The 24,146-nt window shown below is 43.4% G+C and overlaps 1 protein-coding gene across 1 annotated transcript in view; it reads left to right on the forward strand.

The window, feature by feature from the left end:
* The window catches only part of URI1 (URI1 prefoldin like chaperone), a 40,965-nt gene extending 31,103 nt beyond the window's left edge, over positions 1-9,862 (forward strand). Inside the window, exons 5-11 of the mRNA XM_040075262.2 lie at positions 1-5; positions 214-274; positions 3,267-3,447; positions 4,025-4,292; positions 4,867-5,009; positions 6,532-6,790; positions 9,046-9,862. The exon at positions 1-5 is cut by the window's left edge and continues 87 nt beyond it. Coding sequence (XP_039931196.1) covers positions 1-5; positions 214-274; positions 3,267-3,447; positions 4,025-4,292; positions 4,867-5,009; positions 6,532-6,790; positions 9,046-9,234 — 1,106 coding nt within the window. The 3' untranslated portion in view covers positions 9,235-9,862. The remainder of the gene's footprint in view (positions 6-213; positions 275-3,266; positions 3,448-4,024; positions 4,293-4,866; positions 5,010-6,531; positions 6,791-9,045) is intronic.
* Positions 9,863-24,146: the final 14,284 nt, after the last annotated feature.

Genomic DNA, 24,146 nt, shown 5'->3' on the forward strand with positions numbered 1-24,146 from the left:
GTGATGTAAGTGCCTTGTTTTGTTTCAACCTAGTTTTGTAATAGTTCTAAAATCTGAAATATGATGAATTTTCATGTTGATAAAGGGGTGTGAATAATGTAGTTGTTCCTGTCTTGCATATCACTGTATTTGTTTCTGAGTCTTATTTTATTAGACTCTTACTAAATACACTGCACTATACTTAATAATCCTAACTTTCCTTCCTTCTGATAGGCTGCAGGTGAATATGTTGACATAAGAGAAGAAATTGAAGATGATAGCATTGAAACAAAAGGTAACTGATGTAAAAAAAAGTCGTGAAATACCAGTAAGCAAAATATTCTTTATGTGGGATTCATTAAATTACTTCTTTTCACTATGTCTTTTACATTAAAAGAATTGCTTTATTCAAATAAAAAAATACTAATCCTGAGGTAAGATGGATTCTGTCCCTCAGTTTCACGTGGATTCTCTGTTATCCCTTGGTAGCCATCAGCTAGACATTTGGGTGATATTTTTCCTTTGAAGAGTCTACACTGGGAGTTTTCTGGAAGAGAGGCAGAAAATAAATTAGGCTGGCTCCAGGAGAGAGAACTGGAGAAGACTTTTTTTTTGCATTATATAGTGAGTTTCACAACTGAAGGAAACTAGAGAAACTCAGCTACTGCCTGTTAGAAGGGAGAGCATGTGATCAGTGTCAGCAGGGTGGGGATGAAGCACGGTCAGGGATGAGCCATCAAGGGACAGTGTGAACGTCTCATCCTGGGGTGTTCCACGACTGGCAGGGAGCAAACACCACAGCAGTCCTGGTGTGCAGCTGTGCAGCTCCTGCACATGGACTGCAGAAGTGCTTCCCAAAGGCTGCTGGAGAGGACACTGGAAAGCAAAGGTGGTTGTGCTAAGAAATTAATTGGATAATTTCTGTGCTATCTGAAGTAGTGCCCGATAGGACTCGGGCAAAGTTGGAGGCACAAGTAATTTAACAGTCTGAAAATAGCATCACTTGGACTTTTTTTAGGAGGAACAGATTTGCAGAGGGCTATGGGCAGTTCACTGTTATGTTTTCCTGGAATAAATAAAAATAATCTTTATATTCCATGGCTGATTAAGGGGGTGTCTCTACTATTGGGTACATGTCATTGCAAATAGGAGGAGTAACGTTCTAGGAAATGCATCCCACAATAACAGTGTTAATGCAGCACCATGCTGTGCAGGCTAGGTCAGCATTTGTGCAGCTCTTTTTGTATCCTAAACTTGCTTTGTCACTGTAGTCCTCTGAAACCCTCTTAACTTTCGCTGAAAATCTGTTAAGTGGAAATTACCAATGTTTTCTCTCAGTACCAGTCTGTACTGTGACTGAGAGAGAAGTAGCTAAGACACCAACTTAATGGTTGAGGCAGGCTGGGCTTCATCAGCCTAAGAATTGATTTTGTTCACGTGGAAATTGGCTGTATCTCAGAGGAAGGCAAACACAAGTGTCCTTAGCATCTCAGTTTCTTGCTGCCTCTCCATTTTCTGGATTTTACTACTTGTCATTTTTTTGGTTAGTGTGTGAAGGGGGTGGTGATGCTTTGAGGTAACAGTGAGTAAGCACCGTGGATGCTGGAGCAGAAAGTGGTTATCTCTCTGTTGTTTTTTTGATCTGACCTGGGTTCCTAACTGACAGAAGTTGTGTTGAACTCGGAGGGAGGATCACTGGCATGTTGGAGCACTTGCTGCTGTTCAGGAAGCCATGTGCTTACCTTGGTAGTCAAGTCAGTGGTTAATACTGAACGATAACAGAAACTGGGAGGGCACAGTTTGATAATCAAATTGAAATAGATTGTTAACTAATCCTTCCAATTTTATTTATTAATTTTGTAATTACAGCAAATGAAATCCTCAGAAGTTACTCTGATTGCTTGGCTTACCTCAATTTATATTCAAATCTCACTAGAACACATTCCAGCCTTTTCTTAACAAGATGATGAAAAGTGCTATCCTGTGGAAGAGTAAGGGACACACATTCCAGCATTACTTGAAGTCACCTGTTTGCTTTTTAATGTTGCTGTTGAATTTGTGTTTAACTCGGGATTAAAGTATAAGCTGACGTATTTGAATAAGGATATCTTTAAGCCATGAGTTCTTAAAATTTTAAAAAAAATGGTTAATAGAGATTTTAAAACACAAAGGATGCTGAGTAATGAAGACATTGTACTACTGTTGATTGGAATCACAAAGCAGTTTCATAAAGACCCACAGAGCCACTGGAGTCCCAGTGCATTTGTGGCAATGGTGGAAGGGGATGGGTCCTCATTCCTGGGAAGAGGTACAGGAGCTGTGTGGGTGATGATGGGCAGAGGGCAGGGAGCTTCCCTTGGCAGCCTGCCTGGGAGCTCTCAGGAACAGGCAGTGCTCCTGGGAGGGCTGGTCTTGGGGAAAAGGGGTTAAACACTCAGGCCTGCCCTTCAACCAGACAGGGCTGAAGCATTAGGATTTGTTCCCTATGTGCCAGACAGCACTCAAACTGGCAAATGTATTCCCAATCCTCAATGGATGTGCTGTTTTACCAGGGAGTAAGGCTTTTAAATGCCAGCAAGAACTTGTCACTGACTACCATTTGCTCACAAGTGTGTAATCTCAGGTCACCTCTGCCACTTCAAATGGGGTTTATATTTATTATTTCTGAAAGGCAGGCTTTTGTATCATTTTTCAGAGTGGGACTTTTTCACTAAATGAATGATTGATAATGACTGGATTTTGATCAGATTTTTCCAGTTGACTCTGGAGATAATTTTTAATGGTCTTCATTGTACATTTAAAAAAAAGACTCTGCTCTTCAAACGTAAGTGACTGTTAAAAATGAGCTACAATACTTGCCAGGTTTGTTTTCCCAGTTAATAAAACCTGCTGTTAATGGGACAGTGAGCAAATGTCACATTCACATATTGGTATCTATCAGAGCAAATCAAAATCTACTGTTTGGTAACAGAGGTAAACAGAGGTAAAAAACCCCATTGTAATAAAACTGTCACAGGATCAGTGTCTCCTGCTTTGTAAATAAACATCTCTGCTTTGCCTCGGTATTTCTGTAACATCCGGAGACTATTACCCTATGCTGGTGCTCTGGTTCAGTGACAGTTTCACTTAAACAGTTAAACAATAATTTGAAATGGAAAATGTTCTGCCCATATTCCTTAGTTCCTTTGTGGATTTTTTCCCACCCCTCGAATGTTTTTTGTCGGATTTTTTGGTTGGATTTTTAAGTCAGCTGCCTTAATAATTGCATCTTTTCTTTTATTACACAGGAAAATACCGAACTGCTCACAAACCTCATTCAAAGCCAAAAGTATCAAATGTTTTTGAGGTCGATTTTCCAGCAAATGGAAGTGATACAAAACCCACGGGCCGTTTTCAGTCAGAGGAGGAACTGTGGGCCCGCTTAGAAGAGCTCGAGAGACAAGAAGAGATCCTTGGTGAACTTGACAGGTACAGTGCTGCTGTGGCACAGGCTGGACTGAAGTTTAGACAGCCGTGAGTGGGAGGCTCTTGGTACACAGAGTGCCTCACCAGCAGGGCAAGTAGCTGACCACATAGATGGAATTAAAATTATAACAGGTGGAAGAAAGGTGGGACATGAACAAAGCATGCTCTGCAACGCCATAGCTCCTGAAATCTGCCTCTGTCCAATCACAGCAGTCCAGCCTTCTGGTATTTTTTCTTTGAGATGAGGAGTGGGAAGTGAAATTCATTTCCCACAGGCTATGAAAATCCATAGTTTTCCCTTTGGCAGTTAAACATTTAGTGCTCAATGACATCCTTAGATGTATTTTGATCCTCAAGCAATACATGGGTAGTTAGCCATGATGTCACAGTTTTGGAATTTCCAGTTGGTGTGGGAGGGACACGGTCATTGTTAGAGGGCACAAAGAAGTACCACAGTCTGTCTAAAAGTACAGCACCTGAGTAAAGAAAGTTACACACAGGCGAGTTCATTATTTTGTACGTTGGTGTCTCGCAAGAGCTTGCATTGCCTCTGTTCACTTAGATATTTTTCGTTCCATAGGATGCCTGATGCAGTTGAGACAAATGGAGAAGATGCAACCTCTTCTGAAGAGGAGAAGGAAGATAAAGGGGCAGATGTGAATGGGACGTGTAGGGCAGAGGACTGTGTTACTCAGGGCAGCTTCCATAAAGATCTTACAAATTCAGACTTGTTTGTGGGTCAAGTTAATGGCTCGAATTACTATCACAGTGATGATGAAGATGACAGAGATGTTGGAGATAATTCTGTTCCAACTATTTTTTTCTCTCACACTGTGGAGCCTAAAAGGGTTTGTACCTTATTTAATTTCTGTCTTTTGCTTAAGAGATTACATAAAATATATATGCCATATCTAAACCTGAAAATTTTAGCTCTGTAGATGTAGTAGAATGCTAGCTGGAGGTGACATTTGGGTTTTTTTCAAATGATTAAAAACCCACTGTATAGATCCTGCAGTCCTAAACATGGTTAAAAAAATTATCTTCAGATGTCTACCTTGCTGTTCTGGCTTCTGGCTATTGTAAAAGGCAGTATCCCGTCCAGGAGTTTTTTAAATTACTTCTTACTTGCCTTGAAACTGACCTTTGAACAGCTCAGCTGTTGAGCAGAGCTTGAATTAGCAGACTGTCATATTTTATATGCAAAATACGTGTACATTAGGGCAAAGAAATGCCCCAGCCTAGTGCAAGTGGTAGAGAATAAACAGTGCACACTATGAATGTTACCATTCATACATTTGTTTAACTTACCAATGCTTCCTAGTCCCCAATTGCTTGGGTAAGAGAACGTCAGGAGTCAGTTGATCTGCAGCCTGGTGATTGTTGATTTTATGGTCTAGACCACCATTTGTGTTCAATTTTCAGGTAAGAATAAACACAGGAAAAAATACTACTTTGAAATTCAGTGAAAAGAAAGAAGAGGCCAAGCGTAAAAGGAAGAACAGCAGTAGCAATGGCCACACAACTCCTGAGCTGCCCAACATCAAAACCCCAGCAGACATTTACCGGTGGGTAATTTATGGTGGAGCTTCCCCCTGAGCAGACCTTCTCCTTTCATTTCTGTCCACCTAGAATGTGAAACCCCAGCTACGGTTTCCTGAAAGAAACAGCTGGAACTGAATTTGATACATAAAAACGAAAGTTTGTGCCTTCTGCATGGTTGCTAACGTGTTTTCATATCCACAAAATATTTCTGAGCTTAATGCTTCCTTTTCCAAATAGCAATTCTTCATTTACCTGCTTTTTCAGAGCTTCTGAAATGGAGGTAAATTTGCCAGTACATACCATCCTCAGAAAGGAATGCAGCTGTTAATGTTGTGTGTTCTGGTTAATTCCCTATCATTTTTTTCTGTGTTTGCTTTCAAACAGAACTGACCAGATCTACCACTTGTAATACTCCTACTGTCCTGGTTATTGATTTGCTGGGCTCTGTCTCTTCCTTTCTGTCTCTTCAAGACATACTCAGCTCTTGTTTTGCATAGTTAACTCTGGCATTCTCTCTCCCTGGCCTCAGTCTTGTCACTTTCTGTATTGTCCATAAAAAGTACTGCTCACCTGTAGGACACCCACACACAGAGAGCTTGAAAAACAGTGCTGGGCTTAGGGGATGGTACAAAACACTAAGGTGACAGGATAGTTAGAACAAGTATTTAGGTGTGTAAAGATAAGCACAGACACCTGTTGGATTGGTTGATTAAGTGGTTGTGAAAATCCCACTGTATGTCTGTGTATTTGGATACCTAAATATGTTAAACATGTCACAAAGTGTGAAAAGTGAAACCATCTTCTGTAGCGATGTATTGCCATAAGTGCCTGGTGAATAAAGCTGTTAGAAATGAGTAACATCCTTAAGACTCATCCTTCTATATGAGTTTGATAAAATTGGCATTGTCTTCTCATTCTCCTCCATCCACCCTTGACTTTCTCAAGTCATGGAGAGGGAGCACAAGAGCCGTCTTTGTCAGTTCACAGTCTTCTAATACTTGAAAAGTGTCTTCCTGTTGATATGATCTTAAAAGCTGATTTTTTAAAATTTTGTTTCTAATTGAAAGCCGATTATGACACTTGACAGGAAAAAGCTCCATCCTTTCCACGTGCAATGAATGTTTCAAGTATTTGGTTTTGTATTTTGCATTTGACAAGGACTTAACTCTAGAAAACATTCCCAGGTTGTGATCTGATTCTCTTTACAGAAACAACCCTGGTCATGATTTAGTTTACCTTTTTTCTAACTTATTTCTAACTCACACCTTTCCGTTTTCTAATGTTTTTCAAAGAGCTATGCATTTTCTGCTGAAAGTAAGTACCAACTTAATGCTTGAATAAAGGACACAACAGCATTCACTCTGCAGAATTGATTCTTGTACATTGGTAAATGAAGTGCCTCTGAAGGTACAGTATTGTGATTCTGCAGCGAAAAAGTTGGGAAAGCACATCATAATTAATTTGTACAAAAGACAAAGCAAGATCACTGTAAATTTGTCATCTGATCCTGAAATGGTTTATTAAAGCTAACATTTTCCTTTATAGAGTCTTTGTTGATGTTGTGAATGGAGAATATGTCCCTCGTAAATCAATTTTGAAGTCTCGAAGCAGAGAGAACAGTGTTTGTAGCGATACCAGTGAGAACAGTGCTGCTGAGTTTGATGACAGACGAGGAGTTCAGAGGAGTATTAGCTGTGATGAAGCCACTCAGAGTGACAACAGCGAAGGCATCCTGGAGGAAGAGGAGGGGGAAGGGCAGCAGCAGCTACCGAAAAAGCTTCCTCCCTCTTCAGGGACAACCGAGGTACAGTTTTTAATTCATTATTGATTGTTGCCAGGGATAAAAATGAGAAATCTAATGACTGTAGTTACCTATACCATCGGTTTGATTTCTGTAAAATAATACTCTAACTCCTACTTGGTTACTTCAGAAGGACATACCAGGTGACAGGCCCCTGTTACACACATCCTAGGGGCAGAGGGGAGGAGCTGCTCGCGTGGCTTCCCCAAGACTTGAAGCTCTTCCATAAAGATCCAACAAAGTGGTCACTCCGTGGTGTTACTGAAACCTGTGTGCTGGGTCTTCCTGACCATTTCACTGCAGGACAGACAGCAAGATTTTAGACAGACAGAGGGAAATCTGTACCTTGCAACTGATAAAAGGGAAGAGGTGATTCTCTAATCTGTGTTGCACTACTAGACAGCTAATTTCCAAGGAGTGTTTCAAGTTTAAAGCGCATGCATGTCAGCTGAATTACTGGTTTGATGTGCCAGTGCAGAGATATTGCCTGGTAGAAGGAAGCATTGCACCCCTGCTCATCCTGTTGCAGACTAGGCCATTAGTGATCCCAAACAAATCTCTTTACATGTGTTTGGAAAGTTCAGGGCTTCATCATAAAAGAAAGACTGTATGATGTAAGGGAGAATGTACAGTTGATTAGTGACTGGGTGAATACAAAGAATTAAATGTAGAAATTTGTGGCACAGCGTATTCACTTCTGTTTTGTAGGAACTTAACACTAATTTTTTCAAACTAGATAAAACTCGAGTCTTCAGTAGATCCCAGTGCAATGGACAAGTTCAATGAAAACACTATTTTTATAAAATTATTTTTGACAAGAAATGAATTCCTCATAAAAGCTATTGTTTATCACCATTTTTCTTGCAAACAGCTACAGATGAATCGGGCAGGATGTGAAGATTCATGATGGAAAATTTATCTGTGGAGTTAGCACTCCACATTGTATACTTTCTGGAATATATTTGCTATATTTTTATGAAACATCTAAGTACACTTTAGATGTTACCCATCAGTCTAGTACCTGAATCTGGCATGATTGTTCTCTACAACGTAATGTATTTTCTAAGCAACTGAAGGAGACTGAGCAAAGCACTCCAGTCAGATGTGCTTCCCTAAATGCTGTTATTTTGCTTTTGGTTGTTTTTGTGGGTGTTTCAAATCCATTATTTCTCCATTACCATTTGCAAGACACTGATTTTTTTGTTTCTAATTTTACCACCATCACTTACTTTGTGCTTTGCTTACCTGTTTTTTGAAAATGAGCTTTTTGTTAGATTAACAGAGTTGTACAGGCACAGCTTCAGGCACACTTGGGCTATTGGAGCAGAAAACAAAAAAACTGCTTTTTGTAGGTCCTCCAAGAAGAGAATGGCCTGTTTGTTTTGCTTTGTTTTTCTTGGTAACTGAGTTATGAAAAAGCAGAAGTAAGCATAGTGACTAAATCTGGTGTGCATTCCTTTGTGCCCAGCATGAGCATCAGACCTTGGATGTGAACTGCTTCCCCTTGTCCTTGGGCATTCTGAATTCTCTGTCTTCAATACACAGTGGAGTGATTTGTTCTTAAATATGTTTATGAAAAGTAGTTCTGAGCTGCTTGTTTTCCAAGAACCATGGTCATTTCTTGCTAAGTTGAAAAGGATTTGTCACATAATTGGCTATGTATAAATGACAGTTTTTAAACATTAAATGTTTTTATTAGACCTTTTATAGAGAGAAATAGTTGGAAGCAAGTTTGCTGTTAGATATAAATTGCTTTCACCATTTTTTGATCATATTTGGTAGGGAGAAAAGAAGAAACAAAACGTGTGTTTGCCAGTTTGTATGCAGCATTTCAGCTCGATGCAATTAGAAGATATTAAGTCATAAAATGACGTATGATGGAAATGCTGACATCAACTTTCCAAAGCCTCTCCATTTCTTACCCAAAATGAAACTGTGCATTACATCAGCTGTTTTATTTCTTGAGCTTGTGTCAGTGAGGAAGCAAATTTTTACATCATTTATGCAGTAGGAATAAGATTAAGTAGGACTTTTAAGATACTGTCTTTCATTCAGTCATCTTTGAACGAGCTGTATTTTGAGGTTAATTACAATGTGGTTACTTATGCAGGCAACAATCATTGATTTAAGGATATTTCTTTACTTTTGATTAGAAGAAATAACAATTCTAATCAGGCTAATATAGGGTAATGACCTTATGGGCAGAGCCTCACATTTGCATTTTATTAGCTCATTTTGAGTATTCTCTTCTGTTGTAGGCATTTTCTGGAACTGTCATAGAAAAGGAGCCTTTGTCTCCCTCGTTAATACCACACCCAGTCCTCGCTCAGCCAGTGCTGCCGACCATCCTGGAGCGCAAGTCAGAGGAACTCTTGTCCGACGCCCCAGAAGAACCTACCAAGAGGATTTCCAAATTCAGAGCTGCCAGGATGCAGCAGACTCACTAGGTGCTGCCGAGCCCCAGCACGAGCGCTCTTGCCTGGTTTCACCTCTCTGGAGATTATATAAAGCCTTCTCCGTGGCACCCACGCAGTTACCAAGGTGTCCTGTGGTGATTTGGCACCGGTTATCTCCTCCAGGTTCACTGGCAGCATTAGGAAAACAAACAGTTCAGTGTTTGAACACTTGAGTATTCCTCTTATTTGTCGGTTTCCCTGTGTGCTGTCAGCACCTTTGTATATGTTTGCCTTATGATAGCAGCACTTGGGTTCTTTTTCAAAAGCTGTTCCTTACATACATTGTTTTTGTGTTTAAACCTAAATACAGGCAGTTTTGTGCCAGCTGTGATGTTCTACATACCATATGGACCATTTTAAGGAAACTTTTCACATTTCGAATAGATTCACCAATTATATTACATTACTTGCTTTAGCATTTTAAGACACACTTGTATTCACATTGCTGTAGGTTTTGCAACTAGGTGTCTGCTAAACGTTTTTTTCCTTCTTTCAAACCTCTCTGATAATCTCACTGTACAGGTCTATAAAATGCCAGGTTCATGTACATTGCAGGGAAGTTTCTTTGATGGAAAAGGGTATTTTGTAAAATTAAATTTTCAGTAAAAAAGCTGTGAAACTCGTGTGTTTTTTGTTGCTTTACTACTAATTTGGAAACACCACAGAGAGGTTTTTATTTTGAACTCGCATTTCTAGCTTGAAGTGTTTACTATCACATGGACATAAAAGCAGTCCATTCTCTTCTGCCATTGTGTTTTAACCTCCTGCTAATGAATGTCCATGGAAATTGAATGCTCTTAAGGAGAGAAGCATAAACTCCGACTCTTGATTACAAAATCTCCTAGTTCTTTTGTATACTCAGAAAACATTGTAATTGTCTTGGGAATGCCCAGAGGGAGTCAGTACTAAGGAAAAATGTCTTAATGCTTCAGCGTTATTTCAAAATGCAACAGCACTGCCGCACTGGGGGTACAGTTTGGTGTATCCTCCTCATGACTGAGAGCAGACCTGGCTGCAGGATTCCCTGCCCAGCAGCTCCTTCCAGTCTTCCCATCTTCCCACCATCCCCTCGTTTTGCTAACACAGCTTTTGTTGTTTGGGGCCACCCCTTGAGTGAGAGTAGGTGAGAGAGATGGGGCTTTAAGAACAAACTATTGGTGTTGGTTTTTTTTTTTTTTAATTAGTGTGTGGGTTTTTGAACCTAGTGAGTTTCCTAATCTCTCAGCATGTCTGTATAGCACAATTAGAGGGGTGGTTGTACGTTGAGCAAGGACAAGGGAAAAGGATGGCAGAGGACCTGGGGAACTGGAGTACCTTAAACTGATGGTGCTCTCCAGCTGACACCGTCAAGCCACAGCCTCAAAAGTGAGGCAGGAAGATTTGGGATGCGTAAGGAGGGGCTGTGACTTTGTAAATGGGCAGCCTGAGAGCCATCAGCATCTGGTTTTCCAAATCTTGGCAAGCAGGACATCAGATAATGCTGTTTCCTCGCCTTCCCCTAAAATAACTGTGCCTTGTACCCAGGTCCTTTGCTCTCAGATCACAGCAGATGAGCTCATGGTGTGGCTTTGGAACACAATCACCAGCTCCCCGTTGTCTCAACATTCCTCTCTGCAAGAGAGGTGGAGGCACTGGAACTTCTTTTTCTAAGGTGACTTTTAAAGTAAGCAGAGGCACCCTGTGGAGCTCTGCTGTCCCCTGCTAGGAGTTTGGGGAGCCACAGTGGTTCCATGGGCAGAAAACACTGGCCAAGTGTGGCAGCAGGAGGGCGGGAGGGGCCGGCAGCCGGGGTCGCTGCTGGGGGAGCAGCCCACCGCAACTGGGGCCACATTTCCCCTCGGGACCCAGCAAATTGTGTTTGGCTGCGGGAAGAGCTGCAGGGAAAGTTGTGCAGCCCTGCTGCGCCGGCTGCGAGGGGGCAAGCGCAGCTCCCAGCGCATCCTGAGAGTCACGTTGAAAGTGTTAATCATTAACTTGATTCATGCTCAAATGCGGATTTTTTTTTTTTTTTAAAGCATATTGCATTAGTACTAAAATAAGCCATCAATGCCAGTCCACCCTCTATTCACGGCTAAATATTTAAAGGAGGTTATTTATAGCTTCTTTAATGAATTCTTGGCTAAACAAAATGAAATTATGTCCTAGAAAAGTAGAAGCTATTTTGTAACCAGAACAGTGCAACTGTAAAATATAGTTCCATGAATATGTATTTTAAATAACAAGGGGTTGAGATCCAAGACTACCAGACATGGGTAATTAGAGGGAAACAGAGAAAAAAAGAAAGGGGGAGAGAGAGAGAGAGAGAGAAACCCCTTTAAAAAGATTTATTTAGATATCTTCTGAAATACTTCCCACTTCCAGTTACTTCAACAAACCAAATGCCCCTTGTCACCATAGATCAGTTTCAAATCAAAATTAATTCTGTGCTTGTTTTCTTTTTCTCTCCCCTCCCCTTTTTTCACATCCCTGCTCACGGGAAAAAGTAGGATAAATGCACCTTGAGTTTTAATGAATTACGGCCTCGGTTCAGGGAAGCATCCTTACTCAGGAATGCACTTTGGCATGTGCTTATGTCTCAAAGATTTTGTAAAGAAGAATGGATTTAACCACATGCTTAAAACTAAGCACATGAGTGTTTTTCCTAATAGGGAGCCTGAGCGTGTCTGTGCCTTTCTGCAGTATATTTAATTGTCAGAGGGCTCGCAGGCTGGAATGAGCCTTCGTCTTTCTTCACTTGGGCTTTAGCAGCAGACTCACTTGCAGTGCCTAGAGCAAGAGAGATGGCTGTAGGCATTTTATAGAATGTTTACAAACACCAAATAACAAAAAAAAAAAAAAAAAAAAAAAAAAAAAAAAAAAAAAAAAAAATCTATCAAAGCAGATAAAAATCTAAGTGGTAAAAAGCAATCATGTGAAGGCCTGTCTCTCTGAGGACCTAAAATTTGCTTTCCCTGCAACACTGGAGCCAAGAAGTGCTGCAGGTGACCGCCAGTGCATGGGTGAAGTAAACACGGGATGGAGCAACACATCCCCAGATTGGAGGCATGAAGGGCTCCTGGGGGTAAATCAATCCTGATGTACCCTTTTGCCCACAGTGCTACCATTCAGGAATTTAACCACTGGAGTAATAATAAGGGTATATTTTAATTCTGAAATTCCTTCGGTGCCTTCCTGCTGCTGGATGCTCCGTGTCTGCCAGGGGAGCACTGCGGACACGGGGCTGCGGACACGGGGCTGAGGAAGGGCTCTTGGCTTTCCCAGTGCTCCCAAAGGCCTGGCTGGGGCTGCTCGGGCAGCTGTCCCTGTGGTGCACACGAGCGCACAGGCTGCGAGGAGCCCCATCCGTGTGCCAGCCTGCCCGGGCACGGGCGGGCAGTGCCGGGTGGGTGCGGCGCGGCTGCGCAGGGACAGGGCGCTGGCACCAGCCAGCGTGGGCACTGCACGGCCACGGGGACACGGCCACGGGGACACGGCTGTGTCCCCTCGCCCCGCTGCGCTGATTGCGCCATTAGGCACCGCAAATGACCCGTTGGGAGAAACTACCTGCTCTTAATCCTCTTAATTTTCCTCAGGCGCGTTGGGCACCTGCCTGTACCCAGAGGAGGGGCCGTGTGGGGAACACCTCGCCCGTGGAACTGCAGGTCTGGCTGGGAGGAGCTGCAGGAAGGAGAAGATGCAGTGTGCTCTGTGCCGGGAGGAGAGGCCCGTCCTGGGCCCGGGGGGCCGGGAGCCGCATCTGGGGTACCGGATCCATGCCCCTCTCCCTTGTAAGGCGAGCTGCACTTCGCGCTTTCCACTGCTCACTCAGGGCATCTAAAGCAGCAGATTTTTGGATGTCTCCCGAATGTCTAAACCAGCTGTTTTGGCTGTTCATTTTAACTAAGTGATTTATGCCGCAAAAAAAACCCGAGCTGGGATTAAAAGAAATCAGATGTGTGCGTTTGGAATGCAGCGTCTCTGCGTTACAAATAGCTCCTCTCTAACCCACATTAACCCCACGATACGTGAATTTTGCCAACTCCCGCTGCGTCTTTTAAATCAAACCCAGCAAATCGTTCCCGCGTGCGCTGCGAGCGTTCCCCTTCCCCTTCCCCCTTCCCCTTTCCCCTTCCCTTTCCCTCCTTTCCCTTTCCCTTCCCTTCCCTTCCGCGGGTGCGCGGTCCCTGCGCGGGGCTGCAGGTGCGGGCGGCGGCCGGGAGGGGGCGGCGGCGGGCGCGGCCGCGGAGAGCTGCCAGTCAGCGGCTGATTTATTATTCATTTGTGTTATAGGTGGGGTGTGCAGACAGTTACTGTAATAATTACCCGGACTGGAGCGTTTCCTTGGCAACCGGGGTTTTTTTCTCCATTCATGCTGTTGCGGAGAGTACGCCTGTAAAGCATGACATTGCTGTATTCGGGGGTTTGTTGCCCTCCCGCTGCTCCGGGTTTGAGGTTAGTTACAGCATCACAAGGTGCTCTCGAGCATAAAAAGCTCAGGCTGGGATTAAAGCACGCAGGGAACGCTAGCGCCAAGTCTTTCCTTCCGCTGTCTCACTTTTAAGTAACAAGGTTATAAAAATGCAAATGCCATCTTGGGGTTGTTAATAACTAATATTGGGAAGAATTCCTGCGAGTTGTAAATTTTTTTTTTTTTTTTCGTTTTTCTTTTTGTAAACAAAACGAAGCCCAGGTGAGGCGGCTCCTTGTGTTTCACACCGGTCTTGTGGAAATAATGTTTGCAAAAAAGGGACTTGCAGCTTGATCCAGCCTTGCGGTGTTTGGCGTCATAAATCAATGGGAACTGCTCCATGCGGCTAATGATAAGGTGGTATTTGTTGTTTATCCTGCTTTATGGTAATGGTTTGGGAGGAGGAGGGTGCTGTGTCCTTCCTGAAGGAGCAGGAGTAATCTTTGGTGTGGTAACGGAGTAACAGAAACCACATCTATTATCAGAGATCTATAAATGAATCATATTATCCTACATTTTTAGGCTTACTAGAGCGCTCATTTTCAGAAACTTACATCAAGCACTGTGCAAGGATGAAAAGTAGTATTTTTCCATCCCTGCTGCACGAGGCAGAGGGAATTCATGATGCAATCTCGCACCGAGATGGGGAATTTTCACCCGTTAAAATTTCGAAGTAAGATGCTAAAACATGATTACATCCGCAAGGATTGTAATCTGCCAGCGGTGTGCTCCTCTTGGAAGGGATTAATGGGGCGACCCAGTGCTCTGGGATCCCGGCTTGTCCGTGGAGTTATCTCTTGGAAAGGTTAACGATACTAAAGTATGACCAAAACACCAGTCCCTGGTACATCCTCTCTCTCCTCCCAGCTGCCCTGTGTTTCCAGCCAGCTCAGAAAAATTCCCCAGCCCCTGGCCCACCTGTCCAGGGTTATGCTTGTGGAGATGGATCCCTGCAGGGGCTGTGCACCCACTGCTGCCCTGCCTGGGTGACAAATCCCAGCTTTCAGGCCACAAGGGGCCATTGGGAGCTGGTGAGGAAAGTCTGTGTTGGCCTCTGCTTGGGCTGACAGGGGAGATGAGTGTTCTGCAGCACCCAGGTCCAAATGGCCCCTGGCAGTGACAGCCATGGGTGCCTGCAGCCAGCTGCCCATCCTAGAGGGATTGGGACCCTGTGGGGGCTTGCAGCAGGGGTTGCCTTTTCCCCTGGAGCAGGAACAGGGTTGAGCACTGCAGGATGATGCTGTGGATCCCACCGGTGCCGCTCTGGGGCTGTGCAGGGTCTGGCACGAGCCCCTCTGCAGCCCCCTGTGATCCGCAGCATCTCTAACACGGGGCATCCCCCAGATTCCTCCAGCAATCCCACTCAGCAATCCCCCCTCAGTCTCTGCCAGGGCTGAGGGAGCACCCAGGGGTGCGGGGAGCGACGGGGGCTGCGCTGCCGGAGGTGCCTGGGTGAGCTGGCTGCCATACTTGGGTTGTCATCAATGCAAATCATTCACACTAATTCCTTCAGATTTGGATTTAAGTTTTAAAGAAAGCTTCAAGTTACCTCAAAATAGCTTAGTAATTATTTTAATAACTTGTGTGAGCAGGAACAATACCCACAGTGTCAATTCTGGCTCGCAAAATGTTTTTTTCAACTGTTCTGAGGAAAAAACAGCGAACAGTTCAACAGCTTAAATACAAGCGAGTGGATCTCTGGAGATTAATCTGTCTGGTGTTCCTCAGGTAAAGACTTCTGCACAATTTAACAAAGGAAATAATTTTCCTATTTTTATAATGCATGTCTCTCTGTGGTATAAATTACTAAAACCACGCTGCTTATCCTCGGTAATGTTATAGATGCAGATAATTTACTGTGTATCACGTTATCAGTTCATTAAAGAGATGCAATAAAATCATTATTTACTAAGAAACAGCAACCCTTGCAATATCTTGTCAGAGAAATTGGCTGATGCAAGAGGATCATATTTAAGCCTATATTCACAATAGCCCTTTAAACATTTCATCTGCTTCCCACTTGAGTTGCGGGAGGGAGCCGCTCTCCCCGCAGCCCTTCGGCGGCCGCGGCAAAGTTGAGCACAGCCCGTCCGGCCCCTCCAGAGCCCGGCCCAGCCCATCACCCCCACCCCCAGGGGCACCCCACGACCCCCCGGCTGCGCCCTGCCCCGCTGCTCCCGCCCCTGCCAAAGGGGTGCCAAAATATTAAGGGAGGTTTAGGCATTTCCTACCCCATCCCCCTCTTCTCCTCTGCCTAAAGATTACTCTGCATCCTAGACAAAGGAAATATTTAAACTGTTAAATCTGAACAAAGATACAGTCTGCGTATGACTTCTCTGAAGCCCTATAAAAATTCTTTAAAATTGCCTATTCACTCAAATTTACTGAGTGTAGCAAAAATGTCAAAGGCATAAAGTCAGAGAAGATTGAATAAAATAATGCAGAAAGACAGATTAGTCATGCACAGACCCACACAGCCTTTCACAGCACACAATACCACTTTTTATTACCGCTCTATCTTTACAAAGACTATGTTCAATACATAGAGGATGATACATGGTCAGTCATGTAATCTGCCTTTGATTCCAAGACTCATTTATCTGGGCCCTTTTCACAAAGACATTGATGAGAGATTTCAGTGTTTTCAGTGCATTGTTTTATTTATCATATATAATGGCTGGTGGAAAAAAATAGGAATTATGTCAGAGATCCTGCATAAAGGAGTTGTATAAAAGACTCTGTGACAAAGTTTGGTAAGACACACAGTGGCTCGGCTCAGGCGCGCTGGTTTCTCCCCAGCCCTGTCCCCCTCCTCGAGCACTTTGAATATTGACAGCTGTCAAAAGCCCCGAGGAGGGACACTGCCCCCCGCCCCTGCCTGCTCCCGCAGCCCGCACGGGGCTGTCTCAAAATTACCAATTTTTCTGTGCTTTTAAATTTGAGCAATATTTTAATTGTTATTTTTAGTGATCTGGATTTATTATTTATACATTCACCAAAGAAAAGAGTCAGTCACAGTTTTGTATCTTGCAAATTTAATAAAGAACAGCCCTTAAGATAGAATTTCTCAGCCTGCCAGGATTGACAAAAGCCAGCTAATGCAGAAATGTCAACAGCAAACCTCATCAGCCGCCCCACCATGCCTTGCAATCAAGGGAAAGCTATGGCTTTACATAAACAATAATATAGAGCTATCTAAATATCTGTGTGTGTGTGGAGATGCCACCTGAGCTGTGGGAGGAGGAAGGGATGTGGTGCCTGGGCTCGGTGCTGCTGGGTCTCTGCTCTGTGCACATTGGGGGTTTTCTCAAAGGGAAGGGGGCGAGGGCTGGTGCTCATCCCGGGGGATGGGGAGTCAAATCCAGCACTTGGAAGCACAACAATAAATCCTGAGTGAGTAAGAGTTGTTCCAGATTCACACCAAGCAAGTGGGGCTGCTTTGCCCCGTTGGATTGGCATTTTGTGCATGTGGGGGATTTGTTTTCTCCTGCACAGGGAGCAATGGGAGGTGGTTGGACCAATCCTTGCCTCCCACCCAAAATACAGCCAGAACTGCCCTGAGTGGGCAGTGCTGCCTGAGGGAAGGAGTGAGGCTATATTAACAACCAGAGCACTGGCTGGTGTGCACCCAAATCACCATCTCACTTTAAAAAGTCTTTCAAAAAGTGTCTCTGTAGCTTCTGGCAAAGGGAGGTTTTCCTTGAAGGCAGTCAGACGTGACCGAAGTGGGGAAAGTGCGGGTCAGCCTCGGCAGGTCAGGAGAGCACCATGCCACAGCATCCCTGCCTGGTGCTGCAGGGCTGTGACGCCCTCGGTAGGGCCTGAAACGAGGGCCTGAATTGGGAATTAGCTGTAATTCCAGCCGTTTTAGACCCTGAGCGAGGTCTCCCAAGGATCAGGCAGAATGGCTGAATTTGGAAATGATGTAGCGGCACCATATATCCCGATGTGAGTTCTTCTATGGGGCTGGCAGAGATAAATCATGGAGGTATCCTTGACAAATATAGTAGCTTCCACTCAGGGCACAGTGTTAACCTGCACTTAAGGCTGAGGCACATGATTTAATAGGGACAGACTTGGCGGCTAAAGAAAAATCTCTCGGAGAGAAAAACGGGATGGCGATGTCAGTGGGGTCGGGGTGGCAGTGCCAGCCCCGGGAGAAGGATGCCCCGAGCCTGCTGTGGGTTTGTCCCCGCGGGCTGGGGCTGGGATGGAGAGGTGTGGGCTGGGCTGGGCTGGGCTGGGGCTGCCGGTGTCCCTGGGACCCACGGCGGGGCCGGAGCCCGTGCTGCCGGCTCGGTGCCTTTAACCGTGGGGAGTGATGGAGAGCCCAAAGCTGCCGCTCGGCGAGGTCCCTGTAATATAGTGCTGTGCAGCTGCAACTTAGATCGTGTGGAAAACAAAATGGGCCGACTGAAATGGAAACTTTTGTTACTTATAATGTTAATGAAACCAGTTTATCAGGCAGCGCAGAGGAAGTGGAATATTTAGTGCCATTTAATGTCTAATCATCAGCATTTCTTTGAATAAATCACATTACATTGTCTAAAACCTGAAAAGACGAAGCTGTAATAATTTTTAATATGTTGTAGTTTCATTAAAGGGACACCCTGTTTGCCATCTAGCCCTGTGTGTCTTTGGGGAGGTTGTACGCAGTGTGGGAGTGTGTTTGGCAGTTCTGACACGGCTCTGTGACTCCATGACTCGGCTGTGGTGTGGCCACACCGCAGAACTGGGGCTCCCCGTTTGCTCACAGTCGGGTGCTGCAAACTTGTAGCCAGGCTGGGGGGTTGAGAAGTGACCTGAGGTTCTTTGGGTCTGTACTCTGGTGGCTTTGGAATACAGCAGAAATGCTTCCTCTCTCAAGGCCAAATTGTGTCCTTCCCATTTTCCCCCACAGCATCCCAGCATCATCCCGCTGAGAGCTCGGGGGGGTTTGCATGTCCTACCTGTGAGCTGAAGTGCTCAAGATTTTTAATCAACCAGCACAGCCTTGGCCCCTCTCCAGCAACCAGCCTGGTGCCCCCTGGGCATCCCAGCTGGTCCCACTGCCCCCCGCCACCCCAGCCCCTGCAGAGCAGCGCCAGGCAGGCCCACAAAGGTCTGGCTCTTGCCCACCAGTGTCTTGCTCATAGTAACTTTTAAGTGAACTGCAATGAACCTATAAGTCATAATAAAATGAAATGATGACAGTTGTCTTCAAATCCATTGATTAATGGAAATATGGGTAGCTGGACACAGACTATATGGTTATAAATGGTGCTGTCAAAATAAAATAATTATTGTATTAATAAGGAAGCTGTTCAGCATTGGTCCTATTCTACCTCTAAAAATATTCCAGCCCTTGATGTGTTTCGTGTTTCACGATACATCATGTGTTTTCCTGGCGAGCAGCTCGGTGGTGCACGTTTTAATACAATTACCGCTTTGCAACGCGAGCCCTTCAGATCCTGGTACATGCACCACAGCTGCAGATGGATTTTTTTATTGACTTAATACTAGTTCTAACTAGATCCTGAAGATTGACTAAGTTGGTGGAGCACATACCACTTTCAAGCAGGAATGGGAAAAAACTAGCATATCTTATTGTACCTGAAACACTCTATGATATGTACTAAATATTATGACTACTGCGAGCCCTGCAATAATTGATTCACCCACACAGCCATTTAGTCTGTGAGCTGTTCGTTTTACAAATTCTACAATCTTTTAGAAATTCTTTCAGTGAAGAAGATTGCTGCCTGGCCTCAGATTCATTATGGTGATTGAATCCTCTTCAATAGAGAACTGTTTAAAGAGAGCACATCCCTGTGTGTCTCACTCAGAGTGAAGGCACATAGGTTAAAAGCTTGTCTGGGTGGCATAATTCACTGCTGCTGTGCCAAACAATCACATCTTATTGTGACCTTCATAAGATACAAAAAGGCAACAGTATGGAGCTAGTCTTTTTTTTTTTTTTTTTAATTTTATTTTTTTTAACCACAGCACAATTTTAGCTACCCAACATCTGAAGCTACCAGAATCCCTAATTAAATAACCAATTAATAATGTAGAATAGAAAGAGCTATTTTTTTCAGACACAAAATCATAATTAATCAGAGTACAAAAAGCTGCCTGTCTTTATATCAGGAAAATATAGACTAGGTATTTAAATATTCTAGCACACCTGAACCTTGGCCATCCGTCATTGTTATGACTTAAAACATCTCAGACTAAATTAGGTTTTGTTTGTATAGAGCAGTGAAAGTCAGATGGCTTGAATGACAAAATTAGAACATGCTCAAATCACTGAAACAAAACTGCATAAAAGGAAAGATGTGCAGGAGGAGTATTGCTCGTGTTAAGCTGAAATCCTTCTTTGTGGGATTTTTTTTCTTCTCTCCTCAAATTATTGTTTGTAACAATAGGAAGCAGAGAACAGCTCTAGGAACTCTATCAGTGTTCTTTATATACATCCCTTTTGGCACATTTATATATTAAAAGAAATAATATTGTTGTGTATAGCTGAAGCATAACCTCTGTTATTTCTACTTAGTCAAGAAAATGCCATAACAATGGATATTTTTCAAGGAAGAATATCTTTGAAACACAAGACTATAGCCATTTTGTATAGCTCACAGAGGTCAGGTTTACCAGGAATATATTTACATCTTTTTTACATTTGGAAGTTGAGGCTTTCTCCCTTTGGAAGTTTGTGGTACATTTTGGTAAAATTAAGCAAGCAGATTTTAATAAATATTCCAAGGGGTTTAATTTTGCACAGTTCATACCTTAACCTTGACTGTTCTGCATGGGCAACAAAAAAGTTCTGCTGTTTGTTCTGTGCAGGAATGGAAAGGCAGAGAGGGGAGGCTCCCCAGGCCCCCAGCAGCCACGGTGCTGGGGCACAGGATTGCTCTGGGGACCTCCAGCACCAAAGTCTTTGCTGGGAAAATGGGCACCACAACACAGAAATTGCTACATTTGCACCAAATTCTGCAGCCCTTAATTGAGCAACCCTCTTGGTGACCTGGAGGGGTGATCTGCTCAGACAAGGGTGGCAGTATTTGGTCCCCTGTAATTGTTTCTGAGTTATAATTGATGACAGGCTATTAATGGCTTCCAAGTTTGATAAGTGTTTAAATTCATGGTTCTTGAATCTGTCTTGTTTTAAGCGTGTTGTAGGCCTTTAAATGCTTTTTTAAAATTTTTTTTTTTAAGGAGAAAATAGTTCTACAAATGTTTGACACGAGTGCCTATGTGACCTTGAATGTGCCTACAGATATCTGTATCTATAGATATCTGTATCTATAGATATCTGTTTCTATAGATATTGTGTGCTCACCTGTGGATTCTAGAGAGTGGAGAAAAAGCAGCAGCTTTCCTTGGGCCGGTGCTGTATGGAGCAGGAAATTCTGTCTGCCTTTTTATTGTTCAACTTACCACAAAGGATCTCAGTCCACATAAAATTTGTTATTATCCTAGTAATAAATAATTTTGGTGACAGTTATGGTATAAAACTTTGTGCGGTGGTTTTTTATTGATAAAGCAGCTATGAATCAACATATATGAACACAATAAAAATATACAAAATATATGCATTACAGTTCAGACTTTGTCAATAGGGCATTACATTGATCCGTTCTCTTCGGTGTTATTTGCAGAGCTGCACTAAACATTTCAACAGCCATGCAAACTTTGTTAAATTGCCTTAAAAAATAAATCACAGTGTTGGCTTGGCTTTCTGAAACCCAGCTGGGCTTGTGTCCTGTTCTTTGGAGTGTGACTCTGCAGAAGGTTCATGGAAACATTACAGAGATCGTGTCCCAAGACTGTCTTACAGATATAGCTATGGATGATACAGATATAGATATGGATAGCTATAACTTGCATGTATAGTGGAGGCTGGCAGAGAATCTGATGAAGGCACGAGATACAGGACAACCAGGGATGAATAAGACCCCATCAATGAATGTAATTCGTAATTAATAAAAAAGTAACTATTTTTTATCCAAGTACTTGAAAGGGTATGAAGAAGGTGACCCTCACAGGAGTGATTTGAGGCCACGTGGGCAGCAATGCAGAGCTGGAGTGATGGCATTGAGTCTGCTGAGCTGATCTGCTGGCTGCAAAGCTCAGGACATCGTTTGGAGGAAATGGTAATTTAACCAAAGACTTGCAAAAATGGTCTAAAATGCTGCATAACTTTACCAAACAGAGATTATACCAGAAAAAAAAAATGGTATCTTCCTTTGATAAGATCATTGATTTTCTAGATAAAAAGAAATGAAATAGATCTCATCTTTCACAGCAGAGTATTTGATAAAGTGCCACGTGGGAAATTATTAAGGCAAGATAAGTACCTGAACAGCAAGACAAGGGAGGGGAGATGGGGCTGGTCATGCTGAAAGACAAAGCACAGGTCCAGGCAGAAGTCAGCAGATGCCTCTTAGAATTGGCCTCCAACCTGATCTTGGGGACAAGGGAACGTGGTGACAAATCTTGCCCAGCAGGCAAAACTGGGAGGCATCCCTAATACATAATAATACACAGCATGGCACAGCATTCTCCCTGGGGGGAACAGGTCACTTCCTAGGAAAGAGATTTTCTGTCCCACCACTGTGGGATGGAGGGAAGGGGAGCCCTGGAACTGAGTTTTTAGTGTTGCAAGGTGGATGGCATCCATGGCCATGGCTGGTAGAGATAATGGGAACCTTAAAATTTTGCCTGTGGAGGGCTTTGAAGAATATCTTACCCACAGGCATTTTCTGATCCTCCTCAGCTCTAATTTTCAGTTTTGTTTTCTCTAATATCTCATTGAATGGAGAGTTGCTGTGATGTTCTCTCAGTGGTGTGCAGAAGTAGCCGATGTTAGCGGTGTGGGGTGCCTGTGATGGGAGTTACTCAAGTGAAATGATGGAGGGAGCCTCACGCCCCTTTCCTAAAGTCTTGATGTTTTCTCTGCACTGAAACAAAGAGTTGTCACTCACTCCAGCACAGAGAGAGAAGTAGGAGGAAGCCCAACTGCAGTTAAATAAATGAATAAATACAAATATATATTCATGTGCGTTCCCATGCATGGTTCATCAAGGGACCCTGGTGCACAGACCTCTCCTGGTCCCTGCTGTCCTCCTGGTTTCTCCTGGTCCCTGCAGCCCATCAAGTTGGCATGCAGCATGTGAGGGTGCATTTCCTGCAGGGACATCCATGGGCCCCCTCATCACCTCTTCCCTGCCTGCTGTGCCCCATCCCTGCCTGGGGCTGATCCCTTCCCAGCCCCATGAGGGAGGAGCCCAGGAGCTGTGGGTGAAGAAAAGAAATAATTTGGTTTCTAAACTGGGGTTGGACATGATTGTAGCCAAGCCACAAAAACTCTCAGGCCAAACCCCCCAGAAACTGGGCAAGTTGCTGAGCAGAACCAGTGAGAATAGGAGGACATTATAGAAATGCCATCTCTCAGTTGTGGTGCCTTGCTCTTATCCTGCAAGTATTTGTGTTAAAAACAGCGAGAACAAGACATCTGAAAATTAGGATTCTGTGTCAAACTGTCAATACCCACAAGCATGCAGCCTTTCATTAAAATCTGTTTGACATTTTTGTTATGCACAGAGAGCCAAAAAGATGCCAAAAGGATGTGATATTTGTGATCACATCCTCCTGCTAATACAAGACACTGTGAAGATGATTGTATTAAAACATTCCTTGCAAAAGGATGAGCAGTTAAAGCAAAAAAAAAAAAAAAAAAAAAAAAAAAAAAAAAAAAAAAAAAGAGTGACTGAAGTTAAAGAGAGTTATATGCAGTGTGGGAATTTGAGATGTGCTCCTTGGGTGAAGTGGTGGCAAGTAGCCTTTTTAACCCTTTGTAGCTAATTGAAATGATAAGCAACCTAGTAATTTCAATTTTCCACAGAGGTCTTCCACCCCCAAAATGTGCAAAATGTAATCATTTTTGGAAAAATCATGCAATGATCATGTCATGTGATCCAGGCAGAAGAGATATTATTTTGTCACAACAATGTGAGTAAATTATCCTACTGGCAACTCGCTTAAAGGTCATGGAGATCATCTGATGTGTGAGATGGAAATTTCTCATGCCAAAACAATATTGACAGCTTATCAAGCAGGGAGGAAAGTACGATGATATAATAGAATGTAAGGTAAGATAACGCTTGCTGCTGATGGTAGAAAATATGACATGGCATTTCAATTTTAAGGTTATAGGCAGAATGATATGGTATAGATGCTTGGAGGCATAACGGGGTAACTTGCCTATGGATAGGCTAAAGTGGATGCAACATTGTAGCTTAACAGATAGAAATATAATAAATATTAGATATTAAATACAATACCTGAAGAAATAAACAGTTGTACTAAATGAGGGAAGGAGAAAGGCACCTGCCTGGATGGATGGATTCTCTTTGAACAGGCTGCTGGCTCTGCTGGGACTCAAAGATTTGTGTGGCATTGGTCTCTCTTT

The sequence above is a fragment of the Hirundo rustica genome, chromosome 11 (genome assembly GCF_015227805.2).
Source record: "Hirundo rustica isolate bHirRus1 chromosome 11, bHirRus1.pri.v3, whole genome shotgun sequence".
Taxonomy (NCBI): domain Eukaryota; kingdom Metazoa; phylum Chordata; class Aves; order Passeriformes; family Hirundinidae; genus Hirundo; species Hirundo rustica.